General features: G+C 36.0%; 1 protein-coding gene across 6 annotated transcripts in view; it reads right to left on the reverse strand.

The window, feature by feature from the left end:
- Positions 1 to 4,922: 4,922 nt before the first annotated feature.
- LOC117409405 (nck-associated protein 5-like) overlaps positions 4,923 to 20,861 on the reverse strand; it is a 195,036-nt gene continuing 179,097 nt past the window's right edge. For all 6 annotated transcript variants that reach the window (XM_034015403.3, XM_034015421.3, XM_034015438.3 and 3 more), the window contains one exon: positions 4,923 to 6,291. In XM_034015403.3, the coding sequence (XP_033871294.3) occupies positions 6,007 to 6,291 (285 nt within the window). In that variant the 3' untranslated portion in view covers positions 4,923 to 6,006. The remainder of the gene's footprint in view (positions 6,292 to 20,861) is intronic.

A 20,861-nucleotide genomic window follows, 5' to 3' on the forward strand; every position in this document is an offset into this window, starting at 1 on the left:
TTTATCATTGCTGTCAAACCTGTTTTGATGCAAAGGCGGCTGAAAATATGATATTACTAAGCTGGGTGGCTAAATGTAATTTGCCCTGAGAATGTATTTGTTGTCAGCACTTGCAAGTTAGAAAATGTAAGATGTTTACCTCAAAAGGGCAATATGCTGATAAATTGGTTAAATATTATGCTTTTATGGGGTTTTGATGGTAATAGAAAGGACTGGAACTTTTCAGTATGGCTCTGTAGGGGTGCATGGGATTGCCTGTAAGTGACACATTCCGCCCAAGGGATTCATGTGACTTACTTTTCTAGATTAGTATGGCTTAGCTAATATGATTAAGCATGCTTACAGAATATTAAATTTTTGAAGGCAAAAAGCAGGTACTTCCTATAAATCAACTTAACAAGTATAGTCATTTTGAAATGCTTTCTCCTGACATAAGCACTATTAAATGAATAGCATCTGCAATATGTCCAAGTGAAGCCTTATCGCATATGGGAAGAAACAAACATTACAAAATGAAATGTGGTTGAGAAATACAGTTTTCACAGTGGTGTTTTGGTAATATAACCAAACTGCCACACACAACATTTTAACTGACTTACTGTTAAGTGCACTAAAGAAATAATTGGGCCACATTTTGCATTAGAACAAAATACCTAGCACTATAATATTATAAATGATCAAACCTTTTTTTTTCATACATTATCATTATACAAATTTCAGCTGGAAGCTCAGTGAAACAAATGCTTCACAAAGCAAGCATGTGGGTGTGTGGGCTTGTTAATTAATCACACTGAGACCTTGAAAATCTGATAGCAAAAAAAGAGAAACCCTACACACTGAGACCTGGGTTAAGGACTGGACAGTTAGGGATGTGAGATAAGGAAGGTGAATAGAACCTGTGTATCTTTTGGTTTTTTAACTTTAACAGAATTATAATGAAAAGTTGACACATACGCTATTTTGACTGAGCCATCCGCCATTCATGCTACACTATTGTTAATCTATTGAGAATTTAAGTACTTTTTTAACTAATGTGTTCACATCAGCTACGTGAAGTTGCCCCCCCCTACAAACAGCACAAACGTTGAGTCAAATATAATTCGTTTGTGCTGGTTTGTGCCGTTCAAACCAATGTTTGTGCTCTTTTGATTTCTGAGATTTTTTTAGGGGAGGGACCTCAAACATCACCTCTCTAAATCTGACCTCCTTTTCTTCCCCCCTTCATCTCCCCCTCCTCTGATCTGTCTATCTCCATTCCTCTGGAAACTACCACGCTCTCTCCCTCCTCCTCAGTAATACAGTATTTTGAATTGAAACTGCTCCATAAAACTGGTCTGTTGCTGACACTTGTGCTTTAATAATAATAATAATAATAATAATAATAATAATAATAATAATAATAATAATAATAATACATTAATTGTGGTAGACAAAGCTGAGAAATTGCCTTCAAGTTAAAACACTAGGAAGCCTCCTGGATGTTAAATATGGCTTGCAGTGGAGGGGACAAGATTGCAGGAGCGTTCAGCCAACCACACAAATGCTCCAGAAATTGACAAGCCACATTTACAGCATTTCTAGCAGTGAGGACTGCTTAGAAAACTTTCTTACTGATGCCTAATATTTTAGTTTATTACAGCAACACCTGAATTATTTTTTAATCCTAGAATGGTAAATACTATCTATGCAACTCCCCATTTCCAATATGGGTATTGTGTAAATGGGGGGGGGAAGTCTGAAAATGGGGTGGAAATTGGTTTACCAATAAGGGGATTTTATGAGTAGCATCTGGCAACCCTGAGTGTCAGTGCCGTCTGACAGAAAACAAACTTCAAATCACGAGGCTGAAGTTAGCTTCTTATTCGCCTGCTTCTTATTTGCCATTTCTTATTCTGCTCCAAACTGAATAATTGGATTTGTATTTAAGGGGCTAAATCATGTTGGGCTGCTAATTCCTCTGTGGATATTTATAGATGGGCAACTCCTGAACAATATTCATTAGTTTTTTGCTCAGCCTAACACTGATTTCAGGGTGCAAAAAAATGGCAAACATGGCACACACGCCAATGTATGTATTATAGTTGAATACATAAAAGTGTATTTAAGGGTTAAATCATGTTGGGCTGCTAATTTCTCTGTGGATGTTTATAGACGGGCAACTCCTAAACAGTATTCATTAGTTTTTTTGTTCAGCCCAATCCTGATTTCAGGGTCAAAGCAACTCCTAGCAGGATCCCTATTTTATCAGTGTCAGTAAGGCGTATGAAATTTGGTACAAGATCCCATTTACAACAGTGGCTGTATTTAGATACGCCACCATGTTGATCAATTGAATAGACTCCAGCATCTCATATGTGCTTAAAGTGCTTCCCGGTATCTGCTTTCATTTTAAAAGGAAATCACAAGCCCAATATTATCTTTCATGCATATCAATGGTCTGAATACTCAGTAGCTAAACTCTTTAAAGATCTAGAGGAGCCTCATTCAATCTAAAGATCTCAGTTAGGATCAGTTTTATAGAGTCAAATAAACACTGGAGCTATATGTCACTGGAGCCTTGGCTAGCTCAGGAGGAGAAGCTGTCATATAAGGAATCACTTAATGATTCCAGATTGTCCACGCCAGGTTTAACAGAACAACTAGAACAGGCTTCTTCATTCCCCTTTACATTCCACGTTGATTGAAAATACAACCTCCAATAGTTTTCAATAAGAAAACTTAGTTATAAAAGACAGATTGGTTACCATTGTAAATGGTAATTTTATAGTATTGCACATACATGTTGTTCAACCTATTAGGGTGAGTGTGTTATTAAAAGTGGAAAGCCCAGTCAACGAGGAAAATGTGCAACTCTGAAGCTGGACACTTTATACTTTACTCGCATGCATAACATAATGTGATAACCTGGAAAGTAACCTGAGAAATCCCGGATAAGTCATCCTATAAAGCCCCAATGCCTTCGGTGCAGGATGGGACCGTGCCAAGCCCCTAATTCATCTTCTAGAGGGGGCTTGGACAGGTTTTAATAACATAGACCTTGGTCCTATCCAAGCTCAGAATCCCAGGCCAATTTAGGCACCATGGGATGGACCTGAAGATGTAGAAGCATGTCATGATTCTCAATGTCCTCTGGCCATTTCTGGGGTTCACACAATAGGGCACGGATGGAGAGGAATATAACAATGGCAATGGTATAAAACTACCAAGGGACAAAGTCGTTTTTTACTAAATATTTTATTCTGTTAAAATAGTATGGTTTTGTCTTTGCACTTGCTTAAAAAAAGGTCCTATAGGCTAATATTAGAAGAGCACAGAACAGTATTCAGAAACATGTTATTAGCTGTTTCTGATTTTTTTATTCATGAGGGTCAAGGTCAACATTTTGTGCTTAAAAGGGGGGAGGTCTTAGAAGTATACATCATGACGGGTAGTTATATGATACAGTGATCAGGGACAGCTATTTCAAATCATTCAGACCTTTCTGTGAATTAAGACTAACTGGGAATCACATTTTGCACCAAAAGGATTATCTCTTCCTGGCTTATGTTTCCCATTTAAACTTGCCAGTGTTGAAAATCTCATGATGAGCAATTGTTCTTTAGCCAGTTTTAGCCAGTCTGAATTTGCTTTCATCTCACAAAGAAATGTATTACTCCAAATAATGTTAATTAATCTATGATTAACTAGGATTGTTCTGCAACAAGAAGCTTTGTTGATCCCTTTTCAATGAATCCCCATCCACTATATATTTACTAAAATCCTTCAACAGAACCTTAATGTTGACATTCCATTTAAGAGCACATTATGAGACCTGCTTCTTTTTATCATCTTAAATACTAAATTATACAACATGTAGTTGTATTCATTCTTAATTTGGTATTAGTAAGCACTTTGTGATACAAGAACAATAAAATTGTGTGTAAAAATGTTATTGTAATAAAATGCAGTATTCCCTGTTAACAACCGTCAAGCCATGTTTAAAAATCAATGGTACCACTAACTTTGTCAGTTTTGTCAATGTATGGTTTAAATTCCAACATTAACACTCCCCTTCCCTTCGTCGTGTTGCTTATCTGCTTGGTGACACATGCAATCATTATAATGACAGTAAGCACTGGCCTAATGTTTAAAGGGTACTTAAAGGTGCAATTAAATGTCATTTCCAAGCTTTAGTGCCATCATTTCAATGTTTGTACTCTCTGATTCAGGTCACAAAACTCTTCTCCCTGGTTCAAGGAAGTGTAACAGAGGGTGGTTATCCCACTTAATTGGAAGAGCACTGAAAGGGTATTGATTTTATTTTTTAATACTAGCAAACCTTGTATCCTGATTTTAAAAGGCTCAGAAATAGCACTTTTTTTTTTTAAACACACACATTATTCAAATTAATTTTCCAAATTGCTCTATTTATCTAAATAAATAAATAAATAAATAAATAAATAAATAAATAAAAACATATCTTAACAAACCCAACTATGAGTTTCTTTTCTTAAAATACATTTGGGCTGAAATTAGTTTGTAATACACTTTTACTTACAGTACCTTGACAGGAATGTGCAAGTTGTTTGTGATGCAAATAATTACTTGTGTGTTGATAAAATATGCATAGAAGCATACAGGGTAAGTTATGCTTAAAAAAAGTTTATAATTGCAGATAAATCTGTTTAGGCCAGCTTATGATTATTATTGCAGATCATTGTACTTTTATTACACACACACACACACACAGGCTACAATGTACCTTATCAAAATCACCTGTGATCATCATCATTGAGACAAAGGGTGAACACTACTCAACCTACAAGAGCTATTGATGCCCATAACTTCTGGGTCTTCCTGCTAAGTAACTTTGATCTGTGGTGAAGAGTTTTTCCACAGCAGTAGTTATCTCTTCTAAATATAAAACAAGCCCTTTATAAAACTTAAAATATGAAAATCATTTTATTTCTTTCTGACAACATCATTACATAAAATGTGGCATCAATTCTAACGTGACAGCAAAAATTGCACAAGTTATTACCAAAGTAACACTGTTGGTACCATATTATTTTAAAACTTAACAATTATGGGGAAAAAAAATCTGAAATAACACAAATACACTACTTTACAGTTCCATTTACAAAAGTAGGTATAAATACAGCACAGCTAGAAAAATACAGATGTCCTTTGAAATAGACTCTCTCCTTACATATGAACACAGCTTTCATAGAAAAAAAGAGACAGCGTGTTTTGTTGTTAGCACCATGAAAAGTGAGCTGTGTAAATGTGGATATTAGACATGATTTGCCAAAATACCCAAAATACAGAGTTAAGGTGATAAGGTTTGTGTCAGTAGATTTATCAGAACAGTAAATTAAACATCATATTTTCTTTTAGTAACAGATTTACAGACCTTCACACTTTGCATTTAAGTCAAAGAAATCTTACTGCGTGTTACGTTAATTATTTCAAGATTTTTGTTTATGATTCAACAATGTCATGGTGGTTTATGTATGATCCGAACAGAACTGGTAAAAAACCGACCCTACAAAGACGCAGTTTGCACAAAAATACAGAATTTAAAACATCAATAACAATATAATTTAAATTACTATTAAACAAATTAACATTATATTTTAAATCTTCAAATCAAGTTTTATGTATTAATAATTTGTAAACTTGGGTGATGGCACCGACTGATAATATTTATTGCTTTATTTCATTTTGCTACAAATATATTTTTTAATTTACAGAAATCTCTGTACAGTATTTATAACAGTGCAAAGTTACGAAATCCCATTATATAAAAATCAGAGTTAGGCTCTGCCATCAATTTACGGTTTCCAAATATTAATGTCCTTTAAATGAAAACGCTTTTTTTTTCTTTTCTTTGCACCTGCTTTCATTTCTTACACCTTAGGCTTCGATGGTGTTCTTATTTTTAGAATTCCCCCAGTCACATTAACTTCTTTCCTTGTTATATTAAGTGCTCTCTCAGGAAGAAGTTCAGTGTATATCGTAGTGCCTCTATATGTCACTGGAGCCTTGGCTGGCACAGGAGGAGAAGCTGTCATATAAGGAATCGCTTAATGATGGCAGATTGTCCACACCAGGTTTAACAGAACAACTAGAACAGGCTTCTTCATTCCCAGCATCATCTGCTTTCTCCCCTTCAGCCTTGTTCGGGCTCTTCTTCTCCTTCTCCAGGAAAGGGCCGCTGTTGCTGTTGAGTTTATTAAGAGACTCGAGGGAGATTTTAGCGAAGCCAGACATCTTAGGTTCTTCCTTCTTCTCTTCTACTTGTTTCAATTTCTGCAATAAAAAATAAACACATAAATAAATAAATATATAAATAAATAAATAAAGTAATTAAAGTAATTAAATGTGGTTATCTTATAAAACAAAAATCCTATTACGGTTCAAAGGATTTATCTAATCACTGTGAAAATGTTGTCACTTCCAGTAAAAAGTTGATTCTTACGATGACAGCCCCCATTGCTAATTTCTGTTTGTCTCGCTGGATAAAGAGACAGCTATCAGCGACGTTACCTTAACCTATGAAAAGTTTATATTGTTTCATGCCACACCTTCAGCAAACAGGTGAAGTTATTGATTACCTGACCTGTCTCTTGGCATCCAAAAAAAGAGAATATATTATCCAGTGGTAATCAAAATATCATTCATTTGCAGTGTTTCAAATCTTGGGAATTTTGCCACACCTAAATGGTTGCCAGTAAAATCCATCTGAAAAGACGTGCTGGCACTTATTTATCAGTGATGACAGCTCTTCAAACACTGAACATTCCATTATTTTTGTGGAATTAAAAGCACGTGTGGAAACATTCTTCCTGTGATTTCATAGCGTCTCCCTTGAGCTTGTTGGGCAAGCAATCTGAATACAATAATGTTGAACTGTCACAGAGCTGCAAGGAACCATTACATTACAAGTAATAACAGCTGCAGCAATTTACAATACCATCTGCAAATCAGTGCACGAAATTAAATATTGCTTACAAATCCCATTACATGATTAGTACATGTTGCTTATATGTATTAATCATATAATGGAGGAAAAAGAGGCATGAAGCTTGTGGCTCCGCACCAAAAAGTCATGCATATTCTTCATTAGCATGCTTCATTTAACTTCAGCCATTCAGCTACCACACATAGAGCTACCCGTATCACGGCATCACCGCGAGTCCAAGACCACGCAGACATCACCGCGCCGAACTACAATTCCCAGAAGACTGCGTGGTTCACAAATGCGTCCCTTACCAGGACCTCAGACACGCGACGCAGTCAGAGCGAGGTTCACCATAGATTTTTTGCAGAACACTATAGTTTTTTTTTCACTGTTCCCATACAGCTCCATCATAACTAGTACTATAAGTAAAATCTCCATGCAATAAAAGCGTGTTTCCACAAGCACTGTTTATGTAGTTGGGCTGCATATCGATTTTTTTTTGGTTGTTTTCACTTGTTGCAGAACGATATTCAGCATATGTTTTGAGATATATTTTTGTATATGATTACTCCTCCACAGGATATCCGGGATTGGGGACCAATGCCCTGTCGTATCCCTACTAAACCCACAGTTTTCTTTCTAGCACAACGCTTTTATCCAGAGCGAGTTCGCTTTTGTTGTTTGAAATTAAAATATTGCAGTCATATAATTCCCCTTTATGTACTTGTTTGGCACTTAATTTTATTATTCTTATTATAGTATTGCTGCTAATCAGAGTCTACACTTTTCTAATAAAATGATCTATTAAAAGAACCTTACAAATACATCAGAGATATTTACATCCGCTAATATTTTTGAATTGTCAAAGGCGCAAGCTTGATCCGGTTCTTCCAGTGACAGCGTGACACTTGCAGCTCTTCCCCATACCCTTGTATCTGAGTTCCAAGCAGAAGATCTCAAGGTCTCAGCGTATATTGCAATTGGCCAATTTGTCAAAGGTATCCCAATGTATGCTTCTGTTATATACATTAAATGGTGATTTCTTGTTTCTTTGAAAATATATTTATTTAAGGCTACAAGAGCATAACACAAACAAAGCAGTGTGTAACTGTAACAAGCTGAACTGACAGTCTTGTTTTGGAACTTTTTTTTATATATATATTAGAAAACAGAAGAATAGGGGGATTTTAGGAATGTACCATCTATATTTACCATAAATAAATAACTAGGGGTGTTTATAGGAATGTACTATATACATGTATTCAACATTAATTTTAGGGTGTTACACTTCCATAAATTATTATTATTATTATTTATTTCTTAGCAGACGCCCTTATCCAGGGCGACTTACAGTCGTAAACAAATACATTTCAAGAATATTTGTAGAAGAAAATTAGGGTTTGTAAACTTTGGACGACCACTTTATAGGCACACACACGGTATAAATCTATTCTCCAGCTGGTTACAGGATTACATTTTTAGGTGCCCTGCCAAATGGGCAAACAAACGTTTCTACGTATTGTGGCGGCAGGCAGACAAAAGAAACACACCAAAGGCAGTTTTGTGACCAAAATGAGGTGATTCAAATTCAGACCCGATTTTTTATTTTTTTATTTTACCCGAACCGCAAACCGCAAAAAAGTTCACATTCCGACCTGAACCCGACCCACTTTTGCTGGTCACCCGCGGGTACTCGGCCCGATGCAGGACTCTCACAGACAGTATACTGTTTTTTCCAATATGTTTTTCCTCATTCTACTGTGCAGCTAACTTTGATATAGTTTAAGTGTTAAAGTTACCTGCCATATTGTTAAACTTCTATGCACATTCAGTAATCATATCCAGATGTAAACTGTTTGTCAAAAATGCATACAATGTAACTATTCTACTTTTCCTAATGGCAGCTAGTGTGTCATCTGGCAATAGCTTTTATTAATGTTCCATAGTAGTATGAAATAAGGATAATAAATGTAAAGCAATGGATTTTTTTTACTGTACTTTCATTCACTTTTCAAATGGTTCTTAAACGGTAGTTTCAATGGCTAAATGTTAACATTTAATTGAAAGTGAATAGCAATCCATCTGGTATCAAAGCATTGAAGAAACACCTAGGTCAGTGGTACTCAACTCTGGCCCTCGAGACCCATTCCAGTCCTGGTCTTTATTCCAACCAGGACCTAAATTAGTTAATTGTCTCTTAGCAGCCTTCAATTAACTACATTAGAACTTGATTGGAGTAAAAACCTGGACTGGATTTGATCTCGAGGGCCAGAGTTGAGTACCACTGCCCTAGATGATGTACTCACATCTTCATCTTTGACATTTTATATACTGTCAATAGAAACAAAGTAGATCCTCATTTTTCACTTAAGGTCAAGCCATTATATGGCATGTAGTTAGAAGTAATGAGTAGCGTGCACATCAGTCACAGAAGGAATAGGATTTTCTATTTCAGTATCTTGCAGGTAAATTGGAATGGACTAGATCAATAGAAATAGCTATCTTGTTTTAGGTGGGCTATGTAATTATGTGGGAAAAACCTTTAACCCATAAAAAAGTATTCAATGTCTATGTGAGTTAATAATTCTTGAATAGCAACAATATTACCCAAGATCAATGAAGTGCTACATACATATGAAAATGTACATTTTTAGTTTGTGAGCAATACAATGTGGACCATGTGTTCCATTTGTGGTGCGGAAGTCAACAGTAATCTTGAAAATGTAAAAAAGGAGGTTTAAATAAAAGCTGCGGTGAAGCTTCATACTGCTGTACAGTACTATCTTCTGCATCTGCCAGAAAGATAAGGCTTTATAAGGTGAGGAGCTGATTTTAATTACAAAGATGGACTGCAGTGTCCATTAGTGTGTTTCTTTAGATCGTTTATTCAAGTTCATTTTTGCTAAACACTGGAGGCTGCCCAGTGTCCCTGGTTCACAAAACAATACTTCATAATTAAACCTAACCTTGCCACTGATTGACCATGAATAAACACACCTTATATTCAATATAGCCTACATTGATGCTTACTTCAAATTGATTCATTAGTGTCTCTTAGTTAAAAGAATATTATATTTGAATTACCAAAGATTTTAAACTGTAACCGAAAAATGACTTTTCACAAAAAAAAACATTAAATCAGTAAGAGAAAATAGTGTAATACACAGCAAACTAAACAATATAGTCCCTGTGTGCTTACTGAACTAACAGTACTGAAAATATCAGATCACACATTTGATGCTAATTTATACAAATATAATCAAGTTGTTAGACCCCTGACATGTATAATAATAGGATACAGCAGGATGCTTTCTGTCGCTTCTGTTCTTGTTGTCATGTCTAATCAAACATTTTACCAAGACGACTGTGTTACACTAATACTTGACAGCATACAGTCAGTGGGGCTGGTAGATTTCACAACTGTGACCTTAATGACTGGAAGGGTGAGCATTCTTATTTATTTATTTATTTATTTATTTGTCACCTTGGATGTCACAGCAGCTTGTGTCCTTTATTTTTTATGATGTAAGTATGTAACACTGTGCATGGGCACATGTAAGAGTATACAGTGCTCTAGAACATCCCAAAAGTCCCTTAGAACTGGACCTTTAATATCTGAATAGCACTTTACCAGTCACACGTGGTCTGCTGGTTACATAAGAGGTCAATAGGATACATATTTTTACATTCTGCAACAAGAAAAACTTCCTAAATATCATAACACTCAAGAAGTGCACAGCAACTCCTTTGGGTAACAAATGAAAAAAAACATGTTATGAGGATTAGAACAAGATCGACAAAATCAATAAACATGAAACTCAAGGACGCCAAATACATAGCAAATCCCTGAAAGGAGGTTAGGTGTCCATTTCAACCCTGTGTTCTTTGCAATGTGATTGACCACATGGGTGAATTACTGAATTGCTGTAGCGATTAGTTTTACTTGACCAATTTGCAAGACTGTTAATTCACAGTACTGTGAAATGCTTTTTATTTCTTTAGTACACAGTATATTAATACATTTGACATGTACTGTATATTAACAAGTTCATGGATTCAATTCCAGTATAAAATGTGAAACTTTTTTTTTCATTAAATAAATGTCAATTTCACAAATGTAGAGCTTCATATGCAGTAATACTTCTGTGCTTCAAGTTTTAGATTTTTATTTATTTTTGTAGAAATGCTGTACAAATGAACATGTGTTCATGACTTGGTTAACATAAATAAGTAATCTCTGACTTCTCAAATAAAAACACGCTGAAACTCATTTTATATCTCTGTTTTCAAAGAAGGCAGCTCAACATAAGGGAGTAGTAGTGTAGCACCCCTTAATGACAAACCCACTCATAATTCATGATGTCATTGCTGTTCCAGTAATACCACTGGCACCTGCATATTGGAAAAGTACAAATGCTGCAGGCAGTGTTCCTGTAGCAATCTGCCCAGTTCTTCCCTTTTCATACTAGACTGAAAGGCTCTCTCAAATCCTAGATCTTTTGTTTGTTTTTTAGCTCTGTCTTGAAGCCCCATGATTGCACTACTGTAGCAGCCACTGTCCTTCCCAAAGGAGCCTGTGGCAGGGTGAAAGCCCTAAATGTAAAGTGTGTGTGGGTGTTGGGAATATAGGGTTGGCAGGGAGGGGTTAAAATCCTCCCTGCCATAAAACGTGAGAATGTTGCTGGAGCCTTAATTGAATGATTAATGGTTAATTAGGATCCAGACAGATGGCATGTAAGGAGGAGAAAATCATTTGTTTGGAGGTTGGTGTGTAGTGAGTGGAACCTATGTTAAACTGTACTGAGCTGTGCTGTGCTGAGCTGAGCTATGCTGTGCTGAGCTGAGCTGCGCTGTGGATATTCTATCGGTCAGTGAAGGCGACTGCCCAGCCTAACAGGGTGTATTTAGTATTATTTTGTTCAAACCTTTTATGGCCACCGTGCCTCTGTTTGTTTATTCGTTTGTTTTGTGTATTAAAAGTGTGCAACAGCACTTAAACTGCAGCTATTCCCAACTCGGAGTCTCATTCCTGATGCTATCCTGTTACAGAGCCCCGTTGTGCTCCCAGGATAAATTTAGTGAAACCATCCTTCAGCTTCGAAGGCTAAAACTGCACTGATGTTATATGCATCCCAAAGAACCAAAAAATATATATAAAAAAAGAGCAATATGGTGCGTAAGTATCTGCGATAGATAATTATGCCAACTGAAATTCTCTATTTTAAGCAGCAGATAAGGTACATAAGGTTAACTTTTAGTTTCTGAACTCAAAGAAGAGTAGAAAAAGGTGCAGTGTACTTAACTGAAAAACAGATGCATATTTTTTGCAGTTTTAATTATTATTAAAATGCATGACATTGTTTTAAATAACAACTTGCAGCCGTTGTTTTAAATAACAAGTTGCAAATGGAGTAAATACTACTGCATACTGAGAATAAAGCACACGGAAAGCAGTTTAAAGGACCTGTCACTACTGCGCTATGAATATTTGAATACTTAGACTAAAACTTACTGTATTATAAAGAAAAGTGATATTATTTTGCAGTGAGCATGTGTCGTAATAGATTCATCGCTGTCAGCAACCACACAGTGTGGGGCAGTAATCCTAAAGGCTAACAAAATGCTTGGGTACATAGCCAAAAGTGTAGAGTATAAATCCAAGGAGGTTACGTTGAGGTTGTATAATGTACTGGTGAGACTGCACTTGGAATACTGTGTCCAATTCAGGTCACCACAGCACCAAAGGGACATTGTGCCCCTGGAGAAAGTCCAAAGAAGAGCAATCAGTCTAATCACAGGACTTAAAAGACTGAGCTACAAAGAAAGGTTAAAAGAACAGAATCTATTTAGCCTGGAACAAAGAAGAATGGGGGGGGGGGGGGGTGGAGGGCATGACTGAAGTCTTTAAATTCTTAAAAGGAGTTGACATAGTTAACCCTAAAGAATACTTTATGCACAACACTGAAACAAAGACTACATGATACACAGTTGGAAATGAAGTAGAGCTAGACTTAGGGAAGGAGACATTTCTTCACACAGAGAGTGATGAAAGTATGGAATGAGCTACCTAGTCATGATGTTGAGGCAGACATGGATCCTTTAAGACTCAACTTGACAAAGTTCTGAGACCAATCGGCTACGAGGAACCGGACTTGCTTAGATGGGCAGAGTGGCCTCCTCTTGTTCGTAAACTTTCTTATGTTCTTATGTCAAGCTCCTTTCTTTTAATGATCAGTTCTCTTTATTACTTTCATTTCCAATTAGCCTGCCCCCTGGAGTAATTTAGAGGAAAGGATATTTTAACAAAATCTTCAGGGCGGAGATATAAGGGGACATTACTTGTAAAATGGAACCATTTGACTTATTTACATAAGCACTTTTTTTTTTTTTTTTTTTTACGAAAAGCAGCTTGAGGAAATGATTTTAAAATATCCACAGATGAACACAATTTTCATTTTGAAACACCATCTGCATATATTAACTAATGAGAGCAAATCAATCCTCTAGTGGCTTTCTATCAACCAAACATAAAAAATGGAATATTGATGATTGTTTATGCATATTTTCACTTACGATGCAGTTTTCCTTTAAATGAACACTTATTTTTTAAATAAATTAAAATTGGTTTCGCATTTAACTATTTAAACACTGCAGATCTGTACAGGGGTCTAGCGAAGATGATCACTCAAAAAATGACGTCTTAAAATTACTCCTTACTACTCTGATAGAGTTAAAAACACTTTAAAAAATACATCATTTATATACAAAGGCAAACTTATTGTACTATACTTTATATAAATTCTATAATAGATCTTCTAAACCCTAACAATAAACCCGTGATCAAAGACTGGTTTAGTTGGGAAATAAATTGGTATTCTCAAAGTAGAAATTTGTCGAAAATCCCGAGAAGCCTGAAATGTAATTGCTTAGTTGTAGAAACATTATTATTTCTTTTTATTTTACCAATAATTAAATCTTACTGCACTTCTCTTAGAATACTGACTTTTAAAGATTTGCTATGGCAATACAGCTCAATGAATTTTCTTATTATGAAAGCACGATTTAGCAATTTAAATCAGATTTCCCAAATAGATTTTTGCATTTACATTTTCAGTATTCCTAAGATTTTTGCTTTCCTTGATGGAATTCAACCAATCCTCTTTTTTTCAGAACATTGCCACTTTCTGTCACTTTTACCTTGAAATAGTCAAGCTTAAAAGGCTCCAGTGGCTCACGTAAAGGCTCTGCCATGTGAATTGTGGGGTGAGGTATGTGATCAGGAGCTCACTGGTTAAAATTCCTGTCACACAGAGTTGCCGAAGGTGACCCGGAGGCCCACAGAGACTCTGCATTGGCCTTTGTGCTCTCATTAGCTAGGGAGGGAAAATCGACTGTGGTTGGTTTGCCTCACCCCGCCAAAGCGACCCCTACTGGTCATGCACCAGACAAGGCCAGGCGATGGCTAGTCTTCCATCGTTGCTTGGCAGCATCCTCTGCTTAGGTTTTCCGGTTGAAAATATGCCATTAGCTAGACAGCAGAAACAGAGGATGCCTTATACAGTACACAGGTTACAGCGGTGAGGTGAAATTCAAATTGGGCGTTTGAAATTGGAAGAAAACCGGGGTAAATACCCAGATGAGTACCTTCTTCAGGATCAGGCATTAAGTACAATGAATGAAGGGAAGGCCATACAAAAGAATTTGTGCATGTTGTTTTTAAACTTAAGACCTACCGATACTACCGATGCAAATACTGATTGCACTAACTATCCAGGATCGTTTCAGACTACCAAATGTTTAATTAAGGACTCGTATTTTGTGCACTCAATGAGTCAATGGCAATTAATACATTCATCTGTCTCTTTCAGGCTTCCCTTTAATGTCTTTATAATTTACTGAGCCAAAGCCATTCAGCACGGTGGTGTATGGCATGAAAGATGCCCTGTGTAATGTAGCTTGATTTTGATTAGTGATTAGTGGTTGTGGTTTGTGTCAGCAGGGAATATCAATCACAGCTCCTCAACTGCAGCCTTCTAACACTTGGAAATATTATGTGTTGCTAGATAGAACTCTTATCCTTGATCGGGTATAATTCTGAGAGGCAATTATAAATCCTGCTGCAGGAAATATCTTCTTTAATAATCAGTTCTAACAGAATGCTCTGTAAACAAGTAAACAAAACCAGCAAGGCGACTGCAACTCTTACAATTTATTGCAACCCTATAATGACAAGAACAACTTTCCTTGATTGATGGATTTAATCCATCAAAATACTTGTCATGTGTTAAAACTAAAAGCTGTGAATAGTCCCTATAGGGTTAAAAGCTCTGTCTTAATACTGCAGGAAGGAATGAAAATTAAGAGATCCTGGCTTTGAATCCCTGTTTGGCTTCTAGATCTTGTGATTCCACCTCTCCCAGGCTTGTGATAGCTGAGCTATCTTTATCCAGTTCATAAAAGTCAAGAAAAGGGTACCAGAAATGGTGCATGTATTTACTTGTTTTCATGTCCATCAATTAAAACAACAAAAAAAGCATAGATATGTATAAGACATTTAAAAATATTAAAATATGTTGTCATTGGTACAGTTTGAGGATGTCACACACAGAATGGCATGACTGCAGGTGCTGAGATTCGGTCGTTAACTAAAAGCTTATAGTGCAAAAACAATATGTGAAAACAAAGGCTACAAAGCATGAGACTGGCAGAAATACTGGCGAACCATTGTGTTCCTAGCTTTAATAACATCTTATAAATCTGCTCTAAAGAAACAAATACAGCATTCCAGAAAGAAAGGAAGAACAGCAAACAAAAGACATGAGCTTGCTTTAAAAAGACAGAAACAGATGTATATTAATTAATTAGAAGGCTGAGGGCTTAAAGAATGCACACAATTATAACACACACTTAATATGAGCATTTAGGAGAAAAACACTAAATGGGTGAATACATAATGAAACAGTCTTAAGCCATCTGTGGAAAATTGATTATGTGTAGCTTTGTAATTGAAATGTGCTCTTATAAACCACAAGCAATCTAACACATTTTACTGTTAAATCATTTATGTTATTTGAAAATGAATTGCTCTGAAATATATATATATATATATATTTATATAATCAGCCAATTAAAATCTAGCTTTCCTTTGAAATAAGACTAATTTCAAATGCATAATATGCATAACATACAATGTGCATTCACCACCTGTTTAAAGCATGGTTAATTATAAATTATAATTTTACTGTCCACAACATAATTTCCTTTTATTTTATTTTATTAAATTTAGGACATTTTTTCTGTTTAGTTTTATTTTTTGGAAGACACCAGTTAGTGGTATAGTGGTAATAGGATCTAAATGATAGCAGATGCAAATACCAATGCCACTTTGATAAATTAATGATGTCCTTTTGGGTACCAAGGTTATGAAAGCTGACAACTAGCTCTGCATGTGAATGTCTCTTTAGTGTACTATAGTTTAGATCCACAGCCACGCTGAAATAAGGCTTGGGTTCTTGTCTTTGTAACAAGAACACCATTTGTGATGTGAAAAAGTGCTTATAGAGTTCAAAACAGTTCTTGTATTGTGTGCATTTCCTTTGGGACTACATAATGTAGTGCTTTTTTTTTTAAAGAAGAAAACAAATGGTCTAAATTAAATTTGATCTCAACAAGCTATTACAATGTTTTTATTTATATGTATTTGATTTGAATGTCACCTCACAGCTGCAGCCAACATATTGATCAGGACTCAATGAGGATCAATGGCACCTTCCGTTCCCATTGTCAAGCTAATCACCACTTTTCACACCCTGCATGACTATTTTTGTTTTATGCTTCAGATGAATAACAGCGATATTGAACTGCAATAAGGATAGATATCTATAGACGCCAACAGAATATTTTCTTTGTGCATAGCTATGCCTGTTTATGTTAGTGTGTGTGTTTGTGTGTATTTAATATTTTAAACATACTTGCGTGACTGGATGAGTTTAAAGTTAAAGGTGGCACCACTAGCTTTTAATTTTTTTTTTTTCTATGTTAGCGTCATCTTTAACCAAAAACACAAATACATTTCTGGAATTCATTTGAGCTTTGAAATGTGAAAAATCATTGTCAGAATAATTAAAATAACTGCATTTGCTAGAATAAAGTGAAGAGCTGCAAGTAATTGACAGAGTGAAGAATGGAAATTGAAATTTACAAAACGTTATGCAACTATAATCTGACAAATATTTATTACAATGTGTAATGGAGTTAGTTTTCTTGTTTTCACTTATCATCTCTGCTTTGCAGCACAGTTCATCCACCACATTAACTTTGCTTCTCCAACACAAATATTTACTTCAAACTGTTCCCAGGCAAAGGTTGATAATGAAACATAGGAGGAGATTAGGGAATTAAGTAAAAACAGAAATGCAGGCTTCAGACTGGTAATTAAATCAAACCATCAAGCCTGCAGGCATTAACGAAAACAGCTACGGATTAGCAGAGATCATCACAGTACCGGTCTAAAGTATTTAAGAATCTTACTATGTACTTCCTTTTTTTAAATGATCAATGCTGTTTTTAAAGAAACTCATTGGGTGTGTTGGCTTTGTTGTTTTCCATTGTCAGAGAGGTTTCCAGCAATCTCTATTAAAGATCAACTAAAGAATGGAATAGTCCCTGGAAGAAGCCAGCCTGTGAGCTGGGCTGTCAGGAAGTGTCTCAATGATGAATGGGGGGCAGTTCAGGCCATGAGGACTGATGTGAGCTGCTGGAGTTTACATCACTCTACTGAGTGTTTGTGAAAAGGTTATTAAAGACACTAAAATCACATAGTTCTGCCTTACAAACTTCCCATACTATCACTGTGCATTGTATGGACTGAGTGGAAACCCTTAGTACTGAGATATTCATTGAAAACAGCACAGCTGTGGTGCAGTTGTGAAACTGTGAATTACTTGTGGTGGGTGATAAACTAAAGAAAATGTATGTTGCCTAACTTCTGCAACCTGCAGCAAAACTGAATGTGGCATTATAAATGGATTAAAAGTTAATTTTGGTCACACCCGCAGAACTATTGATTTCTGATATCATTTAAAAAGCAACCCTGTCCATCGTCGGTATTCAATGAACACCTCATTGAACGGCCCTGAACCCACACTCAGTACTACATGTGCAACATACACATACAACATAGCAACATACACATACAACACAGCAACATACACATACAACACAGCAACATACACATACAACACAGCAACATACACATACAACACAGCAACATACACATACAACACAGCAACATACACATACAACACAGCAACATACACATACAACACAGCAACATTTCCAGCACAAGCTCAGACATATTCATTCTGCTATGTAGCAACCAGCACACCCAGAATAGTAAGAAACAGATGATTGGTCTTGTAATGTTTAACGTCCAGATACTCCTATTGAGCTTAGTTCATGTGTTTACTTGTAGTCACTGTCACCAGTGATAATTTCACCTCGGGCCAAGCATCTATGAAACAGGAAACATACTGCACTATCTGTACTATACCTGATAAAACATGGTGCAAGGAGGGCTGAGACAGTACGATGATATGATATAGCTTGACCCTGGTACCCTTACATCCAAGCCTGTCTTTGATCAATAAGGCGTGCATGTGTGTGTGTCACAAATATGTACTGTCATAAAAAAGCTTTATTGTAAATGTATATTTTTATTTGCTGAAGTGTGTTGTAAAAAAAAAAAATCCTATTTTGATACCTTCAAAAACACAGCCTCTTGTACAGTGTGTTGCTATGTATTGAAATATGAGGCCAATCCAAAGAAATCCATGATTTAAAGCACTACCTTTAAACCTATGTCATGTTATGTTATTAATATAACTTTCACAGTCTGATTTAATACTCAAATAAAGAATTGCTGGGCAGCAGTATATACTGTAGAGCCAATGTAAAGATTCAAAAACCCCTGCTACCCTAAACTATATTGACTTTACCAAACTTCACCAATCATAATTCTGTTTCACACAAAGGTTTGTATATGCCCTTTTTCTTTGTGAAATTAATTCTCCTGTTTAGTTTTGTGTTAGTGAATATTCAACCCCCCCCCCCCCCCCCCCCCCCCCCAAACTTGAAGCCAGACGGCACAAGTTCTTTCCCTGACACATCATATTCCTGTGGGGAGCCTAATGAAACGCACAGCAATACTGGGTTAGTAGAACCACCTTCCAAAAAGCCTCATTAGGACACCCAGTTTAAAACCCTAACCCTACCGCTGGTGTCTTTCTGTAAAATTCACATTTAATTTAAACAAAACAGTGCCATGACACATTGCTTTTTCCACTTCTTGTATCTGTCATGACAGCTCTGTTCTCTGCTATGTAATTAAATCCAGCAAAATTATGGCCCAAACGGGTACGTGTTTGACCCTGGGAGCACATTGCAGAACATACTGACTCTTTAATACTTCCTAACAAATCATAAATACATGTTTCTTATTGTATTCATAATCTTATTTATAGGTTTTTGACGGCATGACAACTGCTTGTTATTGTTTATATTCAAATCCATGATTTATTCTTACATGATTATTATTATTTGTTTATTTAGCAGACGCCTTTATCCAAGGCGACTTACAGAGACTAGGGTGTGTGAACTATGCATCAGCTGCAGAGTCACTTACAACTACGTCTCACCTGAAAGACGGAGCACAAGGAGGTTAAGTGACTTGCTCAGGGTCACACAATGAGTCAGTGGCTGAGGTGGGATTTGAACCAGGGACCTCCTGGTTGCAAGCCCACTTCTTTAACCACTGGACCACACAGCCTCCTATAATGGTGTTCTATATATTGTGACATCATTTTTACTTCTATCTTTAAATATATATATGCACAAACCACCCACTCGATATATCACGGGTGTCGAGGTCCAATATAACCATAGAAAAACAAATAGGCTAACAAATAAATACTGTACAACCACTCCCTCGTTTTATCGTGGGCGTCAGGGTCCAGTATAACTCCTCTACGCAACCCGCTTTTTCTAATTTTTCATATAAAAAGCAGCACACCGTTTTAATTCATACTGTGGAGGGTAATTGCTTCTCATCAACTTCAGTCTCCAATTAATTTCATGAGTCTTCCTTTCTCAAATGCACAGACAAATGCATTGAAAGAATCCATTCACAACAACAACAGAGGAGGCTTGTTACTGGGGAGCTGATGTCACTACCTTGTGACTTTTGCTAGTGCATTGCTGCCGCACGTGAACACCTCGTTGGCTAAAATAAAAATCGTTGTTCGTTGTGACCCATCTTTAAAGTCTTACATATTCCATGCAGAAATAAAACAACCTGTTTAAGGTTATTGTACTTTGCTTGGCCAATAAAGAATGAGCTTGAGTCCTATATGCTTTGTTTTCAAGGTCACTCCCCCTCATTTGTCATTATGTAAAGGTACATACTGATCTCCTGTGTCACTGCAAGTGTGCAGAATTGCACATGCATCGAATGCAATTAGTCTGCTTTTTATTGAAAGTGCGCCTGAGTACTGTATAATTCTTTTAAAACACATTTCAAGCTAAAAAGCTTAAAGCAGAGAAATATTAACTAATAAACACATATTGCCCATAACAACATTCTTCATTGTAATGTTGGGAAGCTTACATGTTTATGTCAGCTATTTTACAATAATGGTACACAAATGTAACAAAAAATACAGAGATGCTGATGGAAACATCCCTTTACTGTTTAAATACCCTGTTTTACGTGGCATTTTACTGTAAAAATGACCAAGTGTATATAACTTTAATAATGCATGATGGTTTGTTTTTGACAGCTGAACTGTCATTATTATTATTATTATTATTATTATTATTATTATTATTATTATTATTATTATTATTATTATTATTATTATTA

This window comes from Acipenser ruthenus, chromosome 10 (assembly GCF_902713425.1).
Source record: "Acipenser ruthenus chromosome 10, fAciRut3.2 maternal haplotype, whole genome shotgun sequence".
NCBI classification, from domain to species: domain Eukaryota; kingdom Metazoa; phylum Chordata; class Actinopteri; order Acipenseriformes; family Acipenseridae; genus Acipenser; species Acipenser ruthenus.